Genomic DNA, 18,404 nt, shown 5'->3' on the forward strand with positions numbered 1-18,404 from the left:
GAAGCTGGGGGTCTGGGCGGCTCTCCTGGCCTCACTGATGTGGTCAGGTTAGTTCAGTTGTCTCGAGGCTCTAGGGTAAGAGGTCCTGGAAGGGGAATTGTAGTGAGGGGTAAGGAGGGTCCACCAAGGGCCAGGGGTCTCGATTGCTCATGTTTCCTGGGCTCCGAGGTTATCCCTGAAGACTGCAGGAAGGGGGTAGGGAAGCGAGCCGGAGAATCCTTCACCTTGTGTCTCAAAGGCTAAATGAGCGCGGACAGTTACATACCCAACCCGTCCCGGCTTCCGTTTATTTCCCTGCCGTCTTCTGTTACCCGTGACCTGTCCTTCCCGTAACACAGCAGACCCAAACCCCAGCCTGCTTCCTGCCCCACGGCGCCTGTGTTCTTTTCAGTTCTGAGGAATTACCACCGCAGCCCCCTCCCCGAGTCCAGGCCCAGAGGAGGGGTGTTCTTGGTCACGGAGAAAGCATATGATGTCTGCCGAGAAGACCGATACGGACTGCAGCAACGTGGAGCCTTCTCGTGACCCGTCACGGTGTCTGTCCCGTGGGTGGCCCGGCTCCAGCCTCTCAGATGACGCTGGCCCTGCAGGTGCCCCCGCTCTGCTCTGAGGTGCTGCCCTTGGTGCTGTGGGGGAGGCCGCTGGTGCCGGTGCTGACGGTGGAGCTGAGGGGCACGGGGCGCAGTAGAAACTCACGGACGTGCCACTGCCGCCACTTCTTCTGAACCTCCAGCTGCACCTGCCCCCAGAGACCAGCCATCAGTGGAGGAGAGAAGAACTGACCTTGTACCCACAGCCCCATCCCCTCCCCTCCCCCCCGGGACTCAGCGTGATCCTACCGACCATGTACCCACAGTCCCATCCACCCCCCTCCCCCCGGGACCTCAGCCTGGTCCCACCGGCCTTGTACCCTTAGTCCCCTTCACTCCCCGGGACTCAGCGTGGTCCCACGGCTCGTATCTTCCCCTCTCCTGCAGGCCCCTCAGATTAGCCGTTTCCGGCCCCAACGTCCGGGAGGGATTGAGGGCCCCTCTCTCCTGGACACTTTCACCCTCAGTCTTACTGCCTGTGTCCCAAGGAAGGGACTTGGGGCTGCTTCACAAATTCCAGAACTCCAGTGTCCAGGTCGTCACCTGACATAAACCAGACTCCTTCCCATGAAGCCTCCTAAGCTCAGAACTCAATCTGGGGGCCCGGAAGTCGCTCTTTGGAAATTTCCTTCACGGTGCCCGGCTGTCACAGCCCAAACCTTTGAAGCCAGCCTTCGCGCTCGGGTTTTGGAAAACAGGCTGTGCCCCTTCAAGTGTGGCAAACCAGCTGGATGGTCAGCAGGTACGGAAAGGCTGTGCGTGTGTGAAGGACTGTATTCAACCCGTGTTGGTTACGCTGCTTGCGTGTGTCCTCACCCACACGCTCTGTGCAGGAGCAGAGACTTCGGGGTCAGGGTCTGGCCCTCCCAGGAGTCAACTCTAATTTGGAGGTTGCAGATACTGCCTCTGAGTCCCTCATTTTACAGATGGGAAGACTGAGGCCCACTGAAGGGCAGTGAGCAGGGTCCCCCACCAGGCAAGGCAGCAGAGCAGTTGGGAGCCTGGGTCCTTGTCAGGGCACCCGCACTTCCCCCTTTCCTGAACTTGCTCAAGGATGCAAATGCCCCGGAGAGCTTCTTCAATATTTTCAGGCTCCAACCCAGACATACAGAATCCTTTCTGTGCTGAGTTAGAAGCTGGGGGTAGCGCCCAGCTATTGTGTAAGCTAGGCTTCTGGGTGCTTTGATGTCCCCATGAAGTGAGCTCAGGGGACCCCGCCCGCACCGGCCCCCCCCAACCCACACCAAACACCTCTCCCCAACACCGTTTCCAGGCAGCTCCTGAACAGGGATCCAGGGGCTAGGAAACTCCTCCGGCCAGGCCACCTGAGAACTCACCTCCCCATTGAGGAAGCAGTAGAGGACAGCCACCACCAGGCCCTGCAGGGGGACAAAGAAGCAAGGGGTCAGCGCAGGTGCTCCAGCACCCAGCCTCCTTCAGCCTCCTCCGCGCGTCCACACATGGCCAGCCCAGGCTCACTCCTCCCCAGGAGGGGTTTCACAGGTCTGGGGCCTCCCCACACGTCTCACCTCTGGGGGAATCTGGGCTACTCTTCTGGGCCCCCTAGGTTGCCCCTGGCTCTGCTCGTGTCACTCAGCATAGGTTCAGCCCCTTGGGCTAAGAGCAGGGCCCCTTTCATTGAGCTCAGTGTCCAGCGTAGGGCATTGGACACCTGTGGTTTCAGTAACCACAGAGTCGAAGCTGCTGACTTGGGCCCGTGGGGACCAGGCCGGTCCCCTGAAATAGCAAGGCGGGCCATCTGGGAGAAGCAGAGGTGCCCAAAGCGCACCTGTCCCTCGGGTAGGGGGTGGGGCCGGCCCACGGGAGACCTGGGCCCTGTGGGGGCTCACTTTCAAGATAAGCTGGAAATCTGGAGATGTCCCGCCATGGGTAGTGTTCCACGCGGAACCATGAGTGTGTGGATGTGAAGTCAGCACAGCCCACGGGTAGGTGCTGGCCTACAAGTAGTGGGTGCGACCTGCCTGCTTGCGTCTTCCTGGTTGGGGGCTCGGGGCTGTATGCACCCTGTGTTCCCCGGGGTGCAGGCGGTCTGTGCCTGGCAGGACCCTTCCTCCCTAGCACCTGGAGCTTCTGTCTTCCCAGTGGTGCCCCGTCACCCAGTCCTGGCATGGAGCTCTGCCAGGACTCCAGTCTTGAGATGCCGGATTTGGTGACCATAAACCATGGGCAGGGTTCCCACGGTGCTCACCTCCTCAGGGACCCACCGGGGGCCATCCTGCCCTTCTCTGCCCATGGCTTCCCTGGCGGGGGAGGAACCCTTCCCCTCAGAGGCTTGGAGCTCTGGCCTCAGGCGGCCCTCCCCTCCCCTTCCGCGCCCATCCAGGCCTGCCCTTACCTACTTACCATTGGAAAGGACCCCGAAGGATGACAAACCAGTCCGGCTATGGTGGCTTAATATGTACAATTGCTCAGGGCTGTGGGCGTTTTGACAGTGACAGAACTCAAGGATTTGCTTTAGAATATCAGGCCTCAGGGACTGCTGCATAGAACCAAAGCCATTTGGGGGGAGTGGGCAGCAGGAACGCTCAGGGCAGCAGTTTCCAAATTTTTTGTAGCATGTTAGGATCGCCTGGGAGCTTTTGCCTGTTATACTCCACACCCCAAATCTGTAAGTCTGAGGATGGCAGCAGCTTTCCGAGATCTCAGACTGGGGTGCCTGGGTCAGGTGTCTGGTTCTTAATTTGATCCAGGTCATGACCTCGTGATTCGTGAGATCAAGTCCCCCATCGGGCTCTGTGCTGGGCATGGAGCCTACTTGAGAATGTCTCTCTTGCTCTCTCTCTCTGCCCCTTCCTCACCCCTCTCTGTCTCAAAAAAAAAAAAAAAAAATCCCAGGTCTTTCCGATGGGCATTCTCACCTGGGAACCACTGTCAGAGGGTGTAAACATCAGGCTTTGAGATGAAACAACTGGATGTGGGGTGTCGTCTGGCCTACATAACTGGGATTCTGGGTTCCAGGGGCTTCGTTTAAATCTTGCCATAGCCCTAGGGAGGAGGGGGAGGGCCTCAATTTTGCGGGTGAGGGAACGGAGTCACAGGGGTTTAGGGAGGGCCGGGACTGTGCTCGGCCCCGAGCCGGTGGTCAGGCTGCCAGCTGGAGATGCTGCCCATCTCATCGGGACCAGGGTGCCTGGGCCTCCAAAATCCGGGGACACATTTTCATAGTTCAGGTGAGGGCTGGAGCCCAGGTGAAGGAAGGTTAGTTGGGTCCCTGGGAGGCCTCCTTCAGCCAGCGGGTTTAAGAAATTCCACAGTTTCGGGGCGCCTGTGTGGCTCAGTCGGTTAAACGTCTGACTTCGGCTCAGGTCATGATCTCACAGTTTGTGGGTTTGAGCCCCGAGTCGGGCCCTGTGCTAACAGCTCAGAGCCTGGAGCCTGTTTCAGATTCTGTGTCTCCCTCTCTCACCCTCCCCTGCTCATGCTGTCTCTCTCTCTCTCAGGAAAAAAAAAATTTTTTTTNATTATTAAAAATGAAGTCTTTGGAGAATTTTAATGACATGGAGATGATGGGAAGATAGAGAATTAGGACACACAAGAAAGGATACCACACATTTAAAAAAAAGGGGGAAACCACACATAGCATGACCTCAATTATATAAGCTGTGCGCACATGCATGTGTCTTCCTGGGTAGAATAGAGACTTTAGAGAAAAAGAAAAAAAAAAAAAGATGTAGAAGTAAACCCACCATCAGTTTTAACAGGTTATTTCTGGGGCCATGAGATTTTGGATGATTTTTTCTTTTTAACTATTCCTTATTTTCCAGATTTTCTACAACAACTATTATGTGTACAATCAGAAAAAGCTAAAAGTATATGATAGGGCGCCTGGGTGGCTCAGTCGGTTAAGTGTCCAACTCTTGATTTCAGCTCAGGTCCTGATCTCACGGTTCGTGAGATCGAGCCCCTTGTAGGGCTCTGCACTGACAGCACAGAGCCTGCGTGGGATTCTTGCTCTCAAAATAAACATTAAAATAAAAGTATCTGCCATTGATAATGTGTTGTGGTTCTGTGTGTGTTCTTTAAGCCCCTGTCTTTTAGAGATGTGGACTAGAATATTCACATCTGAATAAAAGTCTCTGATTTGATTAAAATGAGAGGGACATGGCGGATGGGGACAGACACGAAATACACCCCACGCTGAGTGGGTAATGGCCACATGGGGGTTCACTATCTACTATTCTCTTTAATATATGGAAGACATTTTCTGTAATATGGAATTTTTAAAATATGTACATTATATAAAATATACATGTGTAATAGATAAAATGATATATGTTTGTATGTGAACAAAGTTTAAAAAACCTTAACGATCCACTTTCTTTGTCAATGTTTCTATGGAAACATTGTGAAAGTGCTTTTGGGTTTTCTGTTGAGAAGCCATTTCCTTAGAGAGAAGCCGAATGGCCTTCAGGGTAGTCCCCAGCCCCAACCACAGGCGCCAACTCCAGGGGACAGGAAGTTCCCTTTCTGTGCAGGGAGGCAGCCCCGGGTATCTGTGCTCTAAGTGAGGTCACTACCCACTTCTGGAAGCCAGGTCAAGGCCTTCCACCCATGTGGACCCGGAATCCCCCACCTGCTAAATGGGCCACTGTGAGCCCAGCCTTCCCGAACGTTACAGGAGCAGGTGCACATGAAAGCTCTGGGCAGAGAACCAAAGAACATGGATTCCCTCAGAGGCTGAGTTCTCTGGAGGCCTGGGGCACCAGCAGGGAGCTCTGGGCAGAGGGGACAGCCCTGGGGCGGGGTCTGAAGGTAGTGTTAGGAGAAGACCTGACTGCTCAGGTAATGTGTGCCCAGTGATATGTCCTTCCCGGAACCTGAAAGTGATAGGAGGGTGACCCTGGCCTTACCCACCCTGAACTGAACTCAGGGAATAAGGGAACAGGATTATCAGTCTTGCTTCTTTAGGGCAATCCACTGGGAGAAGTTTCTCTCAGGCCCCAAAGCCTATGATCTCTAGGCTTTTCCTGGGAATTTGCTTGTTTCCATTATGGAGATTATAAATCTTAGAACAGATCGTGTTTCTGTTTTTGCTCTGGCTACTGGGAAGCTCCAAGCTCTCCCACCTTCCTAGCACCCTATTGATTTTGCTTCTCTGTATGAACTCAATTTTGTTTTTGTTTTTGGCCTCCAAATGGTTTTCCTGAAAGCTATATCGTATTTTTGGAAGGAGACCGCTATGAGTGAGTAAGCAAAACAACACTGTGAAATTTGGGATTCATGTTAAGAGTTCTTCTGTCTAAACACGTTTACTGTTTTGTTTTGTTTTTAAGCCTCACAACATCTCCTTGAACGAGTAGGTGGGTGATTTCTTCCCTCACTTTTCTTCTCTTTTGATTTTTAAGGTTGGGTTTCATTCTTAATAAGTTGTGTACGCACGCAAGTTTCCAAGAGTCAAATGATTCCTGTCGCAAAATGACAGCAGTCTCCTCACACCCCTGCCCCCATTTCCTGTTCCTCAGAGGCAACTACTTGGAATTCTCAAGAAAATGCTGATGCTGCTACTTTTGGATTTTTCAGCTTGGGCCACTTTTTATGGACTTCCCAGTATGAAGACGAAGATTTTATTCTCTTTCAGATTCCCCTTCCCCATTCCCACAATGCTTCTCTTCGATGCCCCCTCCCTCGTTCCCACAATGCCACAGCCCTCAGCACTAAGGCTATTTTGACTACATCTGACTACATAGAAACTGGGGAGAGGTGTGCGATGTAGCATAGGGTCATTTTCCGTTTCATCTTCCGGGGAGTCTGTCTCTCTCCTTAGTTTTACCTCCCACCCCCATCTGACTGGTGGGGGACTTGGGTCCCACAGCACACTGAGGTCCTGCCTGGCTTCTCTTGCATGTCTGCCAGACGAGGCATCCCCAAGCCCCCCTGCTGGACCCTTCTGGGGGAGACCTAGCTTGCTGTCTCCGTGGCTTCCACTTCCCTCCGAGGAAACAGAGAACTCCCGAAAGTCACAGTTCCCTGAAACTTACCTGGAACGAGCCAAGGGCCAATTCAAAGAACAGCTGGACCTCCATGGCGTCCTCTGGGGAGAAGGCGAAGATGATGTAGTGGACTCCGAAGAGGGGGATCAGCAGGAGGGTGGACTTGGCCAGGCGCCTGCAGACACAGACCCAGACCCGCTGCCTTCCTGCCCCCTGCCCCTAGGGTGCAGCTCCACATACCCAGCCTGCCTGACTTGCCCGAGGCTGGCGGATGTGCCCCAGGACCTTTGTGGTTCGACTTTTTATTCTGGAGACTATCTAGCTCCCATGGCCAGTCCCCAAAATTTCTGGACATGCACCCCGTCAGTATATAAAATTTGGACATGTATCCACCTGAACAACTTTATTATTTATAGGTTATGTGCATGTGTTATCTAACACATGATTCACAAAGCCAGCATTCTTTCTTTCTTTTCTTTTTTCTTTTTCTTTTTCTTTCTTTTTTTTTTTTTGATAATAAATACCTATAAGAAGAAGTTCTTTTCTTCTCAGATCAGGGTTGCTCAGTTTAGCAAATAAAAATGCAGGATGCCAGCTCAATTTGAATTTCAGATAAACAGTGGATAATGTTTTTTTGGAGCAAGTACCAAAACATTATTTGTTGTTTATCCAAAATCCAAACTGAACTGGCCATCCTGGATTTTATCGGGCAGCTTTATCCCGAATCTCCAATCTCCGGCTCCACCTTACTTCAGAGCCCACGGCTCTAAAGACGTCCTGGAGAATCTGTCACCAAGTGAGCCGGGTCACAGCCAGATTCGCAAAGCTCGGAACCTCACAGAGAAAGCCCTTGTTGGACAGTGACTTGTCTTTAACTGTTCTGTGCTGAATTCTGTCTCCCCAGGCCAAACTCATAAACTGAAGCCCTAACTGCCAGGACCTCAGAAATACCTCTTGCTCCTTGCAGACAGGACCTAAAAAGAGGTGACTGTGTTAAAATGAGGCTGTTAGGGTGGGACCTTAGTCCAATCAACTGCTGTCTTATAAGAAGAGGGAGAGACACCAAGGACCAGGGACAAGGCAGCCACCTACAAGGTAAGGAGAGGGGCCTCAGAAGAAATCAAACCTGCCGGCACCCTGATCTTGGGGTTCCAGCCTCCAGAATGGAGTAAATACATTTCTCTTCTTGAAGCCATTCAGTGTAGGTTATAGTTATGGTAGACCTAGCAAACTGGTACGGGCGTCTCCCTTTAAGTCATAAAGGTTTTAAGAGTATTTGGGGATCACATATCTTGAAAATCTGGTGAAAGCCATTCTCCCTTGAAAAATACACAGATCTATATCAATGTCCTTGAAGTTGGGTCCCCAAAACCCATCAGGAGACTCCCTAGCATTGCCCCAAGCACAGATCTCTGCTTCCTGGGATCCGGAGAGATTTCTTATCAACCCAGCACTGGGGCAGCTGTTTCAGGCTGCACAAAGGACCCGTTGCACCCCCACCCTGCCCCCATTCCTATTTACATTTGTAACCTCCTTGGAACTGGATCCCCTTGGGTAAACAATAGGCACTCAGGAAATACCTGCTGACTGAGAGGGCCTCTTGGTCTTTGCCCTCTACTTACTTATAATGGTTCACTTCATTGCCTCTTGTCTCTTGGGTTCTAAGTTTTCTCATCAGGATTCTTAGAATGTTTATAAAAAGGATGAAATTAATCTGTAAAACACAAGACAGAGGTGGGGCTGAAGGTGATTGCCACCTCTCCAGACCCTGACCCCTGGACCTGAGGGTAGAGAAGGACCACGACGGGATTGCATCACTGCGCGCCGCCCACCTCCCCTGCCCCAGGGTCCTGGTGGAGCAAACCTACGGGAGGTGATGACTGACCCCTGCACCCACGCCTACCCCCAGGCTGCTGGGGCTCTGAGGTCTGCTCATTGCATCAGGGATTATTCACACTGGGAGTGCACTTAAAACTCTGGAGACTTTAACAGGAAGGTTTCAGGTGACCTGAAAGTCTCTATTTCTATCAAGCTCCAGAGAATGCCGAAGCCGGTCCTCGACTACACTTTGAGTAGCAAGGCTTTCTTCCAGCAGAGGTTTTGTTTCTGTTGTTTTAAGGTCTATTTATTTTTAGAGAGAGAGCTCAAGCAGGGGAGGAGCGGGGCGGGGGCGGGGGGAGGAAGAAACCCAAATAGCTTCTGCACTGTCAGCGCAGAGCCCGATGTGGAGTTCGAACTTACGAACCATGAGATCATGACCTGAACTGAAACCAAGACTCAGATGCTTAACAACTGAGCCACTCAGGTGCCCTGCCAGCAGAGGTCCCTAAGGTTTAGGGTATGGCCTGGGGATGGGAGCTGGGGTCCCTCTGCCCAGAGGTTATAAATCAGTAAATCTGGGGTGGGGGGGTCCTCAAGAATCTGCGTGTTTAACAAGCTCCCAAGTGATGCAGAAGCTACTGCCTGGGGATCCTACTTTGAGAACCACTGTTTCGGAGCTTTACAGCATCACTTTGCAGTTCAATCACTGACTCCAGGAAGCCACCCTTGATCACCTCTCTTTCCTAATACACTGTAGTTAGGGACCATGTTACGGGGTGAGCACCAGAAAGAGGACAAGCGCATGCGTCTCTCAAACTTGTGTGTGTCCACTTATCTGCCAATCCAATCACAACTTCCTAAAGGACAGGAATGTAGTCTGTTTATTTCCTTTGGGGGTCCCTTGCCCAGTGCCAGAATGTTCTAAAGTTGCCTTCATGGTGGTAACTCGCCTCCTCTCTCACCCACCTACTGGCTCCAGCCCCATTTACAGAAGCAGGGATCCTTGGAATTGCCCAGCCGGGCACCCTCATAGTCACACAAACAGCCCGGGGCCTGGGGGGGTGGGTGCATGCTGGTTGGAAGACCAGGACTGGGGGCCTGGCCCTGCCTAGCTGCTTCTTCAGGAACATGCTTCTCAGCTTGCTGGTTATGCATCTTGCTCAGAGCTGGCTACGCATGGGGTAAATGAATAAAGGCTATCCCCCCCCTTTTTTTTTGTCTTATAGTTGGACTTAATTTAAGAGGGAGCACTGGAAGGCAGAAAAAAAAATCTTTAAGATCCCAAGAATGAGTACTAAATACTGGAATCCCAGGTCCCGTGACCAACTGGTTGGGAGTTTTAAGTTCTTACTTAAGTAATCTTTGCACCCAATCTGGGGCTCAAACTCATGACCCTGAGAATCACAGCTCTTCCTTTTTTTTTCCTTTTTAAGATAAACCTTTTTATGTTATTTTTTTTAATGTTGATTGATTTTTGATAGAGACAGAGCATGAGGGCGGGGAGGGACAGAGAGAGAGGGAGACACAGAATCTGACGCAGGCTGCAGGCTCTGAGCTGTCAGCACAGAGCTCAACGCGGGGCTTGAACCCACAAACTGTGAGATCACAACCTGAGCCGAATTCGGACGCTTAACCAAGTAAGCTACCCAGTCACCCTAGTCCCGTGGTCTTCCAACTGAGCCACCCAGGCACCCTTGTTGGGAGGTACTTCGCATCAGGAGTGCCCACCAAACATCATCCCTCAATCACTAGAGAGACCACAGTCCCATGAGCTCTGCCAGGACACCGGGGCCCACTGTCCCTCTGCTGGGGCTCTCCTGGGCTGGGCTAGCAGGCTCTCAGAATTCTAGCAAGGAAACTGGCCTAACTAAATGAGGAAATGCCTTCCTGGGGGAATATGACACAGTCAGAGCACACCAGTTGATTAGATAATTTCAAGGGCCACAGGACACCTCATGTCTCTTGCTAAGTGAAAAAACAAACTAGATTACAAAACTATATTAAGCATTTTGAGAAAAGTATGTGTGCTCAAAGAAAAAGGAAAGAAAAGCACATGCGTATCCATAGTGTGCATCTAGGTGCTCAAAGTATGTGTGACTTTATTCCCTTTGGAAAATACACATTTTTGATCTTCCAACTTTTCCTTTTACATGAATTCTATTATTTAAAAAAAGGGGGGGGGGCACATCTAGGTGGCTCAGTCGGTTAGGCATCCGACTCTTGGTTTTGGTTCAGGTCCTGATCTCACAGTCGTGGGATCAAGCCCCGTGTAGGGCTCTGTGCTGACGGCATGGAGCCTGCTTGGGATTCTTTCTCTCCCTCTCTCTCTCTCTTCCCCTTCCCTGCTCACACAGGTGCACTCGCTTTCTCTCTTGAAATAAATAAACAAACATTAAAAACATGTTCAAAAGGGGCACCTGGGTGGCTCAGTCGGTTGAGTCTATGACGTTAGCTCAGGTCACGATCTCACAGTTTGTGAGTTTGAGCCCCGCTTTGGGCTCCCTGCTGTCAACCTCTCTCTCCCTCTCGCTGCCCCTCCCCCCACTTCAAAAAAAATTTGTTTTAATGTTAAAAAAAAAAAAGGCAGTTATGAGATGGTTCCTTCTCCCAACTGCCCCTAAAAGGTCATCAGCCAGCCAGTGGGGACTCAGCTCCAGGGCTCCCAACCCCGACTGCAGCGGAGAAGCACTTGAGAACTTGAACCAGAGACTAGTGCCCAGGCCACTCCCCAGAAGGAGAGCAGAACCTCTGGCTGTCAATATATATATATTTTTAATGTTTGTTGATTTACTTTGAGAGAAAGATGGGGAGAGGGACAGAGACAGACCCGGGGAGAGAGAATCCCGAGCTGGCTTTGCCTGTCAGAGTGGCGCCTGACGCAGGGCTCCAGCTCACAGCCCGTGAGATCATGACCTGAGCTGAAATCGAGTCAGATGCACAGCGACTGCGGAACCCAGGCGCCCTGGCCAAAAGGGTTGTTCAACAGCTCCCAGGGGGTTCTGGAGGGCAGCCCGGTTGGGACCCTTGGGGCTCCCCATCCTTAGTCACTCCTGTATCTCCTCCCCAACCTCCCACTGGCACCGCGAAGGCCAAGACCACGCCTCACTCAGCTTTCCTCAGCTGAAGGGAGCCTTGTGTCCAGGCCGGTCACTGCTCCCTTCTCTCCCACCAGAGCCCAGCTCAGGAAGATGGCCGCTCACCAGGATGGAGAGGATCACAGGCCCTCGGATGACCCACCAGATGGATGCGTTGGCGTTGATGTCCCAGCACCTGTGGAGGGACAGCCGGGCATCGTTAAGCCTGGAGGGCTGAGCCAACCTGGAAGGACTAGCCCTCTGAAGAGGCTTTCGTATGAACGGCCCACGCTGGTGACCCTGAGTATGACAGGCTGGGCACCAGGCACTATCAGAACTGACCCTCTGCTGAGGCCCAGGAGCGCTTCTGAGGCTGACGAAGCACCCCCGCCCCCCGTCTCCATGCACACCCAGTCAGTGTCTGGGGCAGCAGACGTGGATGGGACTTGAGAGCCAGAAGATCCCAGGTCCCAAAGCTAGCACGGTGACAAACTCTCGACTGCTCACTACGGCAGGCAGGTGACCTCAGTGAGCAAAGTGGCTGGATGACTCACATGTGACCACAGGACCCTGGCATGTTAGATGTGGAGTGGGTCCTTGGCAAATGGGAGAGCATGTGCATGGCCTCAGGAGCCACAAGGCTCCTCCAGCTGATTTTTGCCGCAAGGAAAAATGAGAAACGTTGGTAGAACTTCTCATGCTTTCCAAAGAAGCTAAAAATCCAGATTTTTTAAAAAAATAAAATTCACCCAATTAAAATAATTCTTTGAAACAATTATGTTGGGCCGTATTTGGATTGCAAAGCATTTGTAAGCCTCATCCAACCTAACAGGCACACTGGCCTGGGTAGGTCGGTATCCCGAAGAGAAACTGCCTCTGAGAGGCTCTGTCACTGCCTCACTTCCTCCCACCTTCTTTCTTTCCTTTCTTTTTTAAAAAAAAATTTTAATGTTTATTTATTTTTGAGAGACACAGCACAAGCAGGGGAGAGGCAGAGAGAGAGGGAGACACAATCAAAAGCAGGCTCCAGGCTCTGAGCTAGCTGTCAGCACAGAGCCTGACCCGGGGCTCGAACCCATGGACCATGAGATCATGACCTGAGCCGAAGTCGGGCCCTTAACCAACTGAGCCACCTAGGCGCCCCTTTTCCAGCTTCTTTCAAGGCTTCTTTCCACGTGCCTCCTTCCCAGTAGGCCCTCCTGGGCTTACCTCCGTCCTTAGCACCTGGCATCTCGAGAGAACAAGACTAGATCTCATGTCCCTGTGGGGAGCCGGCAATGCGACTGCTGCTCCTGGCCCTTCCTCTGCTGGACTCTCAAACTCCNGGGGGGAGGCAGGACCAGAGCGGGGAAGAACCAGGAGGAAGGAAAAGCTGGCTTGGCCCAGAGCTTCTTTACAGAGCAGCACCTGCCCTTCCCACGGAGCCCACAGGGCAGGCAGGGAGGGAGCAGGCAGGGAGGGTGCAGGGGCGGCGAAGGCCGCAGCCCATCTACAAGCTCGCACCAGCCCAGCACCCCAGAGAACTCGCCTGTGGCCCCCGGTGTGGAAAACAGGCCTCGCCTACACAGCTCCCAACCAGTGTCCGTCCTGTTTGAATACACACTCGTTACCTCTCCTGCAGACACTTACCCAACGTCTTCCAGAAAGTGCCTGCTGATGGCCCACGAAGCAACAAAAACAGCTGGGGAACCTGCAGAATAAAAATAAAGGCAGGGGCAGGAGAGAGGGGACTCAGCTGTTAACACCCACACGGGTACGGGGACAGTTGTCCCAGCCCAGCTGTGAACAGGGGCATGGGAGCCCCCTTGGAAACCCTGTGCAAATGGGTAGCTTCGTGCCTCAACGGCGGCGGGGATGCCCTGGGAACTGAGGCAGATTCCTGGGGATCTTGAAGGCCACGAGGGGCTCAGAGGCTCATGGGCCAGACTCACGAGGGCCCCTGCTGGGAAGAGGGGTGGAGTGACAGTCTACACCTGTGGTGTCCTGTGCAGGGGCCACCGGCCACACCTTGCTAGTGAATACTTGACATGTGGCTGGTCCCAGTGGAGATGTGCTATTAAGTGAGGGACACCAGATTTTGAAGATTTAGTAGGAATAAAAGGATGTGAAATGTGTTCGTTTTTTTATATTAAACATATGTTGAAGTGACAATCTTTTTACACCGGGTTAAATAGATTAAGATTAATTTCACCTGTTTCTTTTTACTGCGTTTACTGTGACTACCAGAGAATTTTATTTATTTATTGTTTAAGCTTATTTTGAGAGAGAGAGTGGGGGAGGGGCAGAGAGAGAGGGACAGAGAGAGAATCCCAAGCAGGGATGCCCGATGCAGGGCTTGAACCCCCAAACCACGAGATCATGACCAGAGCCAAGTTGGACGCTTAACCAACAGAGCCACCCAGGTGCTCCTAAAAAATTTAGGTTATATGTGTGGCTCATTCTATTTCAAGTTTATTTATTTTGAGAGAGAGCAAGGGGGAGGGGTGGAGAGAGAATCCCAAGCAGGCTGCGTGACTCGAGGCTCCATCCCACAAACTGTGAGACCGTGACCTGAGCTGAAATCACAAGTCAGATGATTTTTGAAAACCAACTGAGCCACCCAGGTGCCCTGGCTCATTCTATCTCTGATGGATAGGCTTGTCTGCACTTGAACAGTGAGAGCCACGCCCCCAGGCTGCTCCATTTTCAGACTTCCAGAGGCCAGGTTTATACTCTAGCTCCAGCCCTCTACACGCACCTCCAGCCCAGGGAAGAGATCAAAGGAGTTTTTTTCTGGAGGAATCAAACAGCCCCAGACAAAGGGCCCACAGATGGTGATGCTGGGACCCCCCCAACACAGAGGCCACCTTCCGGGCAGTCTCCCAGAGACATGTGAAATACACCCCCCACCCACCCCACACACAGGCCCTTCAGTCAGCTCTCAAGTGACTCACTCTTCTTTTTTATATTTATTTATTTATTTATTTATTGGGAGAGACAGAACATGAGCAGGGGAGGGTCAGAGAGAGAGGGAGACACAGAATCCAAAGCAGGTTCCAGGCTCTGAGCTGTCAGCACAAAGCCTGACACGGGGCTCGAGCTCACAAACTGCGATATCATGACCAGAACTGAAGTCGGACGCTTAACCAACTGAGCTACTCAGGCGCCCCTTTCTTTTTTGTTTTTGTTTTTTTTTAAGTTCATTTATTTATTTATTTAGAAAGTATGCAAGCAAGGGAGGGGCAGAGAGAGAGGGAGACAGAGAATCCCAAGCTGGCTCTGGGCTGTCAGTGTTGAGCACCACTGGCTGAGACACTTAACAGACTGAGCCACCCAGGTGCCCCCGAAGTGACTCATTCTTTTTTTTTTTTTAATGTTTATTTATTTTTTGAGAGTCAAGTGGGGGAGGGGCAGAAGAGAGGGAGACACAGAATCCAAAGCAGGCTCCGAGCTGTCAGCACAGAGCCCGACGTGGGGCTCGAACTCACGAACCGCAAGATGGCGACCCGAGCTGAAGTCGGACGCTTAACGGACTGAGCCACCCAGGCACCCCCGAAGTGACTCATTCTTAAACAGTCAAGGTCACCAACGTCTGAGGAAAGCAGATTACCTGGAGGACAGGGACCAAAACAATCAGAGAGAAGGAACTCAAAGGAAACAGACCATGCAGGCAGCCAAGGAACTTGAACAAAACAGCTCTAAGGAATAGCATCGGAGAGATAAAAGATTACCTCTGCAAGACCCAAACAGGAAGCTGGAAACTGGGAGCATTCCAAGAACAGGGAAGAGGGCTTGGAAATCGACTATATGATAACTAAGATTAAAGAAACCCACAGATGGGTTGGAAGATAAAGACCAAGAATCGCCCAGAAAGCAGGACACAAAAGGCATGTAATGAAAAGCCGGAGGGAAGAAATGAGAACATCAGAGGTCAGTTGCAGGACGTGGGACATCTGATTAAAAGGTTCAGAAAGAGAGGATAAAAACCAAAGGCAAAGAAATCAAATAGGTGCTGTAAGAACGTTGTCCAGGCAATGAAGGGTGTGAGTGTCCAGATGAAAGGGGTGCCGGATGTCAACAAAAAGGAGGAAAGCAGCTCTCGTGGGGGCACATCCCGATGGCATTTCAAAACACGGGGGACAGAGAGAGGATCCTGTAGCTTACATTGAGTAAAAATGCTCGGGAAACAATAATACGGTACATCCTGTAACACCAGATGCCCAAACAGAAGGTCTCCAAAATTCTGGAGGGAAATGATTTTTCAACCTAATTTCCATGCCTCCCAAACCCACAAATTAGATATGAAAGTTGAAAAAGATATTTTCAGATATGCAGTGCCAAAACATGTGCTTTGCACGCACTCTGTGTTAGAGACGCATTGGCACGTATGCCCCAGCACAACCAGGGAGCAGAGCCCAGAGAGGAGACATGAAATAAAGGAATAGGATTTGTAGGGGAAAATGAAGGAACTTCTCAGCATGAGGGTAAGAGAGTGGAGTCAGTCTAGGGAACAACCAACCCCAATAGCACAGAAGGCTCTAGAAAGAACACTCCTGGGTCCATTGGGTGGAAGAGCATCCTTCCTAACTTCATAACTACCCAGAACTTTGGAGTGTGACCTTACTTGGAAATAAGGTCTTTGTAGGTATAATAAGTTAAGCAGAGGTCATACGTGGGGAGTTGGGGGGGCGGGGCCGCGTGCTCAGTTGGTTGAGCGTCTGACTTCGGCTCAGGTCATGCTCTTGTGGTCTGTGAGTTCGAGCCCCGGGTTGGGCTCTGTGCTGACCGCTCAGAGACCGGGGCCTGCTTCGGATTCAGTGCTCCTCCCTTGTTCATGCTCTGTCTCTCAAAAATAAATGAATGTTTAAAAAACTTAAAAAAAAGAAGAGGTCATACGTATGAGGATGCCAGTCATACTGTGCCCTAATAATATGACTGGCCTCCTTGTAAGGAGGCCATGAGAGACACAGAGAGAAAGGACACATAGAGGGAAGAAGGCCACATAATGACGGAGACAGAAATTGCAATGATGCAGCCACCAGCCAAAAAAAAAAAAAATGCCAAGGACTATCAGCAACAGTCAGAAGCTAGAAGAGAGGCAAGGAGCATTTTAGAAGGAATCTGCCCTGCCAGAACCTAGGTTTTGAACTTCCGGCCTCCAGAACTGTGAAAGAATAAATGTCTATTGTTTTAAGCCACAAAATTTGTGGTAATTTGTTACGGCAAACCCCTAGGAAACTAACCCAGCACGAAGAAACCAAACCAAGAGGAACTATAGATCTCCTGTGGGCATTGGCTGATTTGGAATTAGAGGCTTTTCCGGTTTTGTTGGAGAATTCAGGGGAATTAACAACAGCGACATAAAACAATCAATTAAAAGTGACTCCATGAAGGGGCACCTGGGTGGCTCAGTCCGCTAAGGGTCTAACTCTTAGTTTTGGCTTAGGTCACGATCTCATGTTTAGTGAGTTCGAGACCCAGATCAGTCTCTGTACTGACAGTATGGAGCCTGCTTGGGATTCTATCTCTCCCTCTCTCTCTTTGCCCCTCCCCTGCTCATGCTCTCTCTCAAAAATAAATAAATTTAAACAAAAAGTGACTCTGTGAGAAACAAAAGGTTAAATATTAGAAGTAAAACCATTAGTTCACACCTTGGCTCGGCAATAAACAACACTTACATAGACATAATGATATGTATGTTGACTAGAACTTAGCCAAAAATTAAAAACCTAATGGCAGGATGGAGGTGGTGGCTGGAGAATGTTATATCCTTACTTTCCATCATAAGGAGTCAAACAGTAATGCCTCAGATGGACAAATCAGGAAATAGCAGACTCTTGTTCAGAAACACAACAGTGAACATTAGAAGGGCCAGCTAAGGAATTCGAGGGTGTTACCTCTGGGGAGCAGAAGTGGGGGCAGGAGACTGCTTTCTTTCACCCTATTTAAGTCCTTAAACCAGGTATGTGCATGACTGTAATAAAAAGAATATTAAGAAAAAAATTCCCTGCTTTAGGGAAGGCACTGGGTGCCTGGGTGGCTCAGTCTATTGAGCGTCTAACTTCAACTCCGATCACGATCTTGCAGACTGTGGGTTCGAGCCCACATTGGGCTCTATGTTGTCAGTGTGGAGCCTGCTTCGGATCTCATCTCCCTCTCTCTCTGCCTCTTCCCCATTTGCATTGTCTCTCTCAAAAATAAATAAACATTAAAAAAAAATTCCCGCCTCAATATTGAGTGTTTTCGGCAAAGAACAGGGGCTCTGAAGGGCTACCTGTTCGTGGTCTTCCACCTTTAACAGAGTTGGTAGAAAGTGGGAGAAGCAGTAATGCCTTGAGTTAGGTTCTCAGTGTGGTCCCCAGACTAACAGTATCAGAGTCATTTGGGGACTCGTTAGAAGTACAGAGCTTCTGGCTATACCCAAGGCCAACTGGCTCAGAGGAGAGGGCGTGGGGTCCAGCCAGCTGGGTTTGACACGCCCTCCATGTGACTCCGATACTGGCTTCACTTGGAGAACCACCAGCTCAGTGAGTGCGAGCTTGGTTCATCCCCATAAAAGCCAGAGGGGTCACCCTTTTCCAGTCACAGACTGACACCCCAGCACCTTGAGAAAAGTAAAAGTGTTGGAGAAGCATTAAAAACATCATAAATGTTCACTCCTTCCAACTGAGTGATCCTAGTTCTAAGATTCCATATTGCGCATGGAAATGCGCTTTGCCCATAAAAGCATTCATCGCTGTGTAATCTACAATAGTGGAAAATCAGAAACAACCTGAATGTCCCAATCATAGGTATTGAGTTAAATATGTCCACAGACTAGTTAAAAATGTTTATGGCTGAGGCGGAATGATACAGAGCACGCTTCCATGCAAGTGGAAAGAAGCAAGATTCAAAATTCTCCGTACAGCATGAGTGCAACAATGTGGGGGAGAATATGGCGTAGGAAACATCTTCTGGAAGGAACCCTCCCCCCCCCCCCAATATTCCAC

General features: G+C 50.8%; 1 protein-coding gene across 1 annotated transcript in view; it reads right to left on the reverse strand.

The window, feature by feature from the left end:
* Positions 1-469: 469 nt before the first annotated feature.
* The window catches only part of SCTR (secretin receptor), a 94,987-nt gene continuing 77,052 nt past the window's right edge, over positions 470-18,404 (reverse strand). Inside the window, exons 9-14 of the mRNA XM_077779609.1 lie at positions 13,066-13,126; positions 11,563-11,632; positions 8,164-8,255; positions 6,590-6,716; positions 1,928-1,969; positions 470-739 (exon numbers count right to left, since the gene is read on the reverse strand). Of these exons, the coding sequence (XP_077635735.1) occupies positions 569-739; positions 1,928-1,969; positions 6,590-6,716; positions 8,164-8,255; positions 11,563-11,632; positions 13,066-13,126 (563 nt within the window). The 3' untranslated portion in view covers positions 470-568. The remainder of the gene's footprint in view (positions 740-1,927; positions 1,970-6,589; positions 6,717-8,163; positions 8,256-11,562; positions 11,633-13,065; positions 13,127-18,404) is intronic.

This window comes from Crocuta crocuta, unplaced genomic scaffold (genome assembly GCF_008692635.1).
Source record: "Crocuta crocuta isolate KB4526 unplaced genomic scaffold, BGI_CrCroc_1.0 scaffold18, whole genome shotgun sequence".
In the NCBI taxonomy this organism is placed as follows: domain Eukaryota; kingdom Metazoa; phylum Chordata; class Mammalia; order Carnivora; family Hyaenidae; genus Crocuta; species Crocuta crocuta.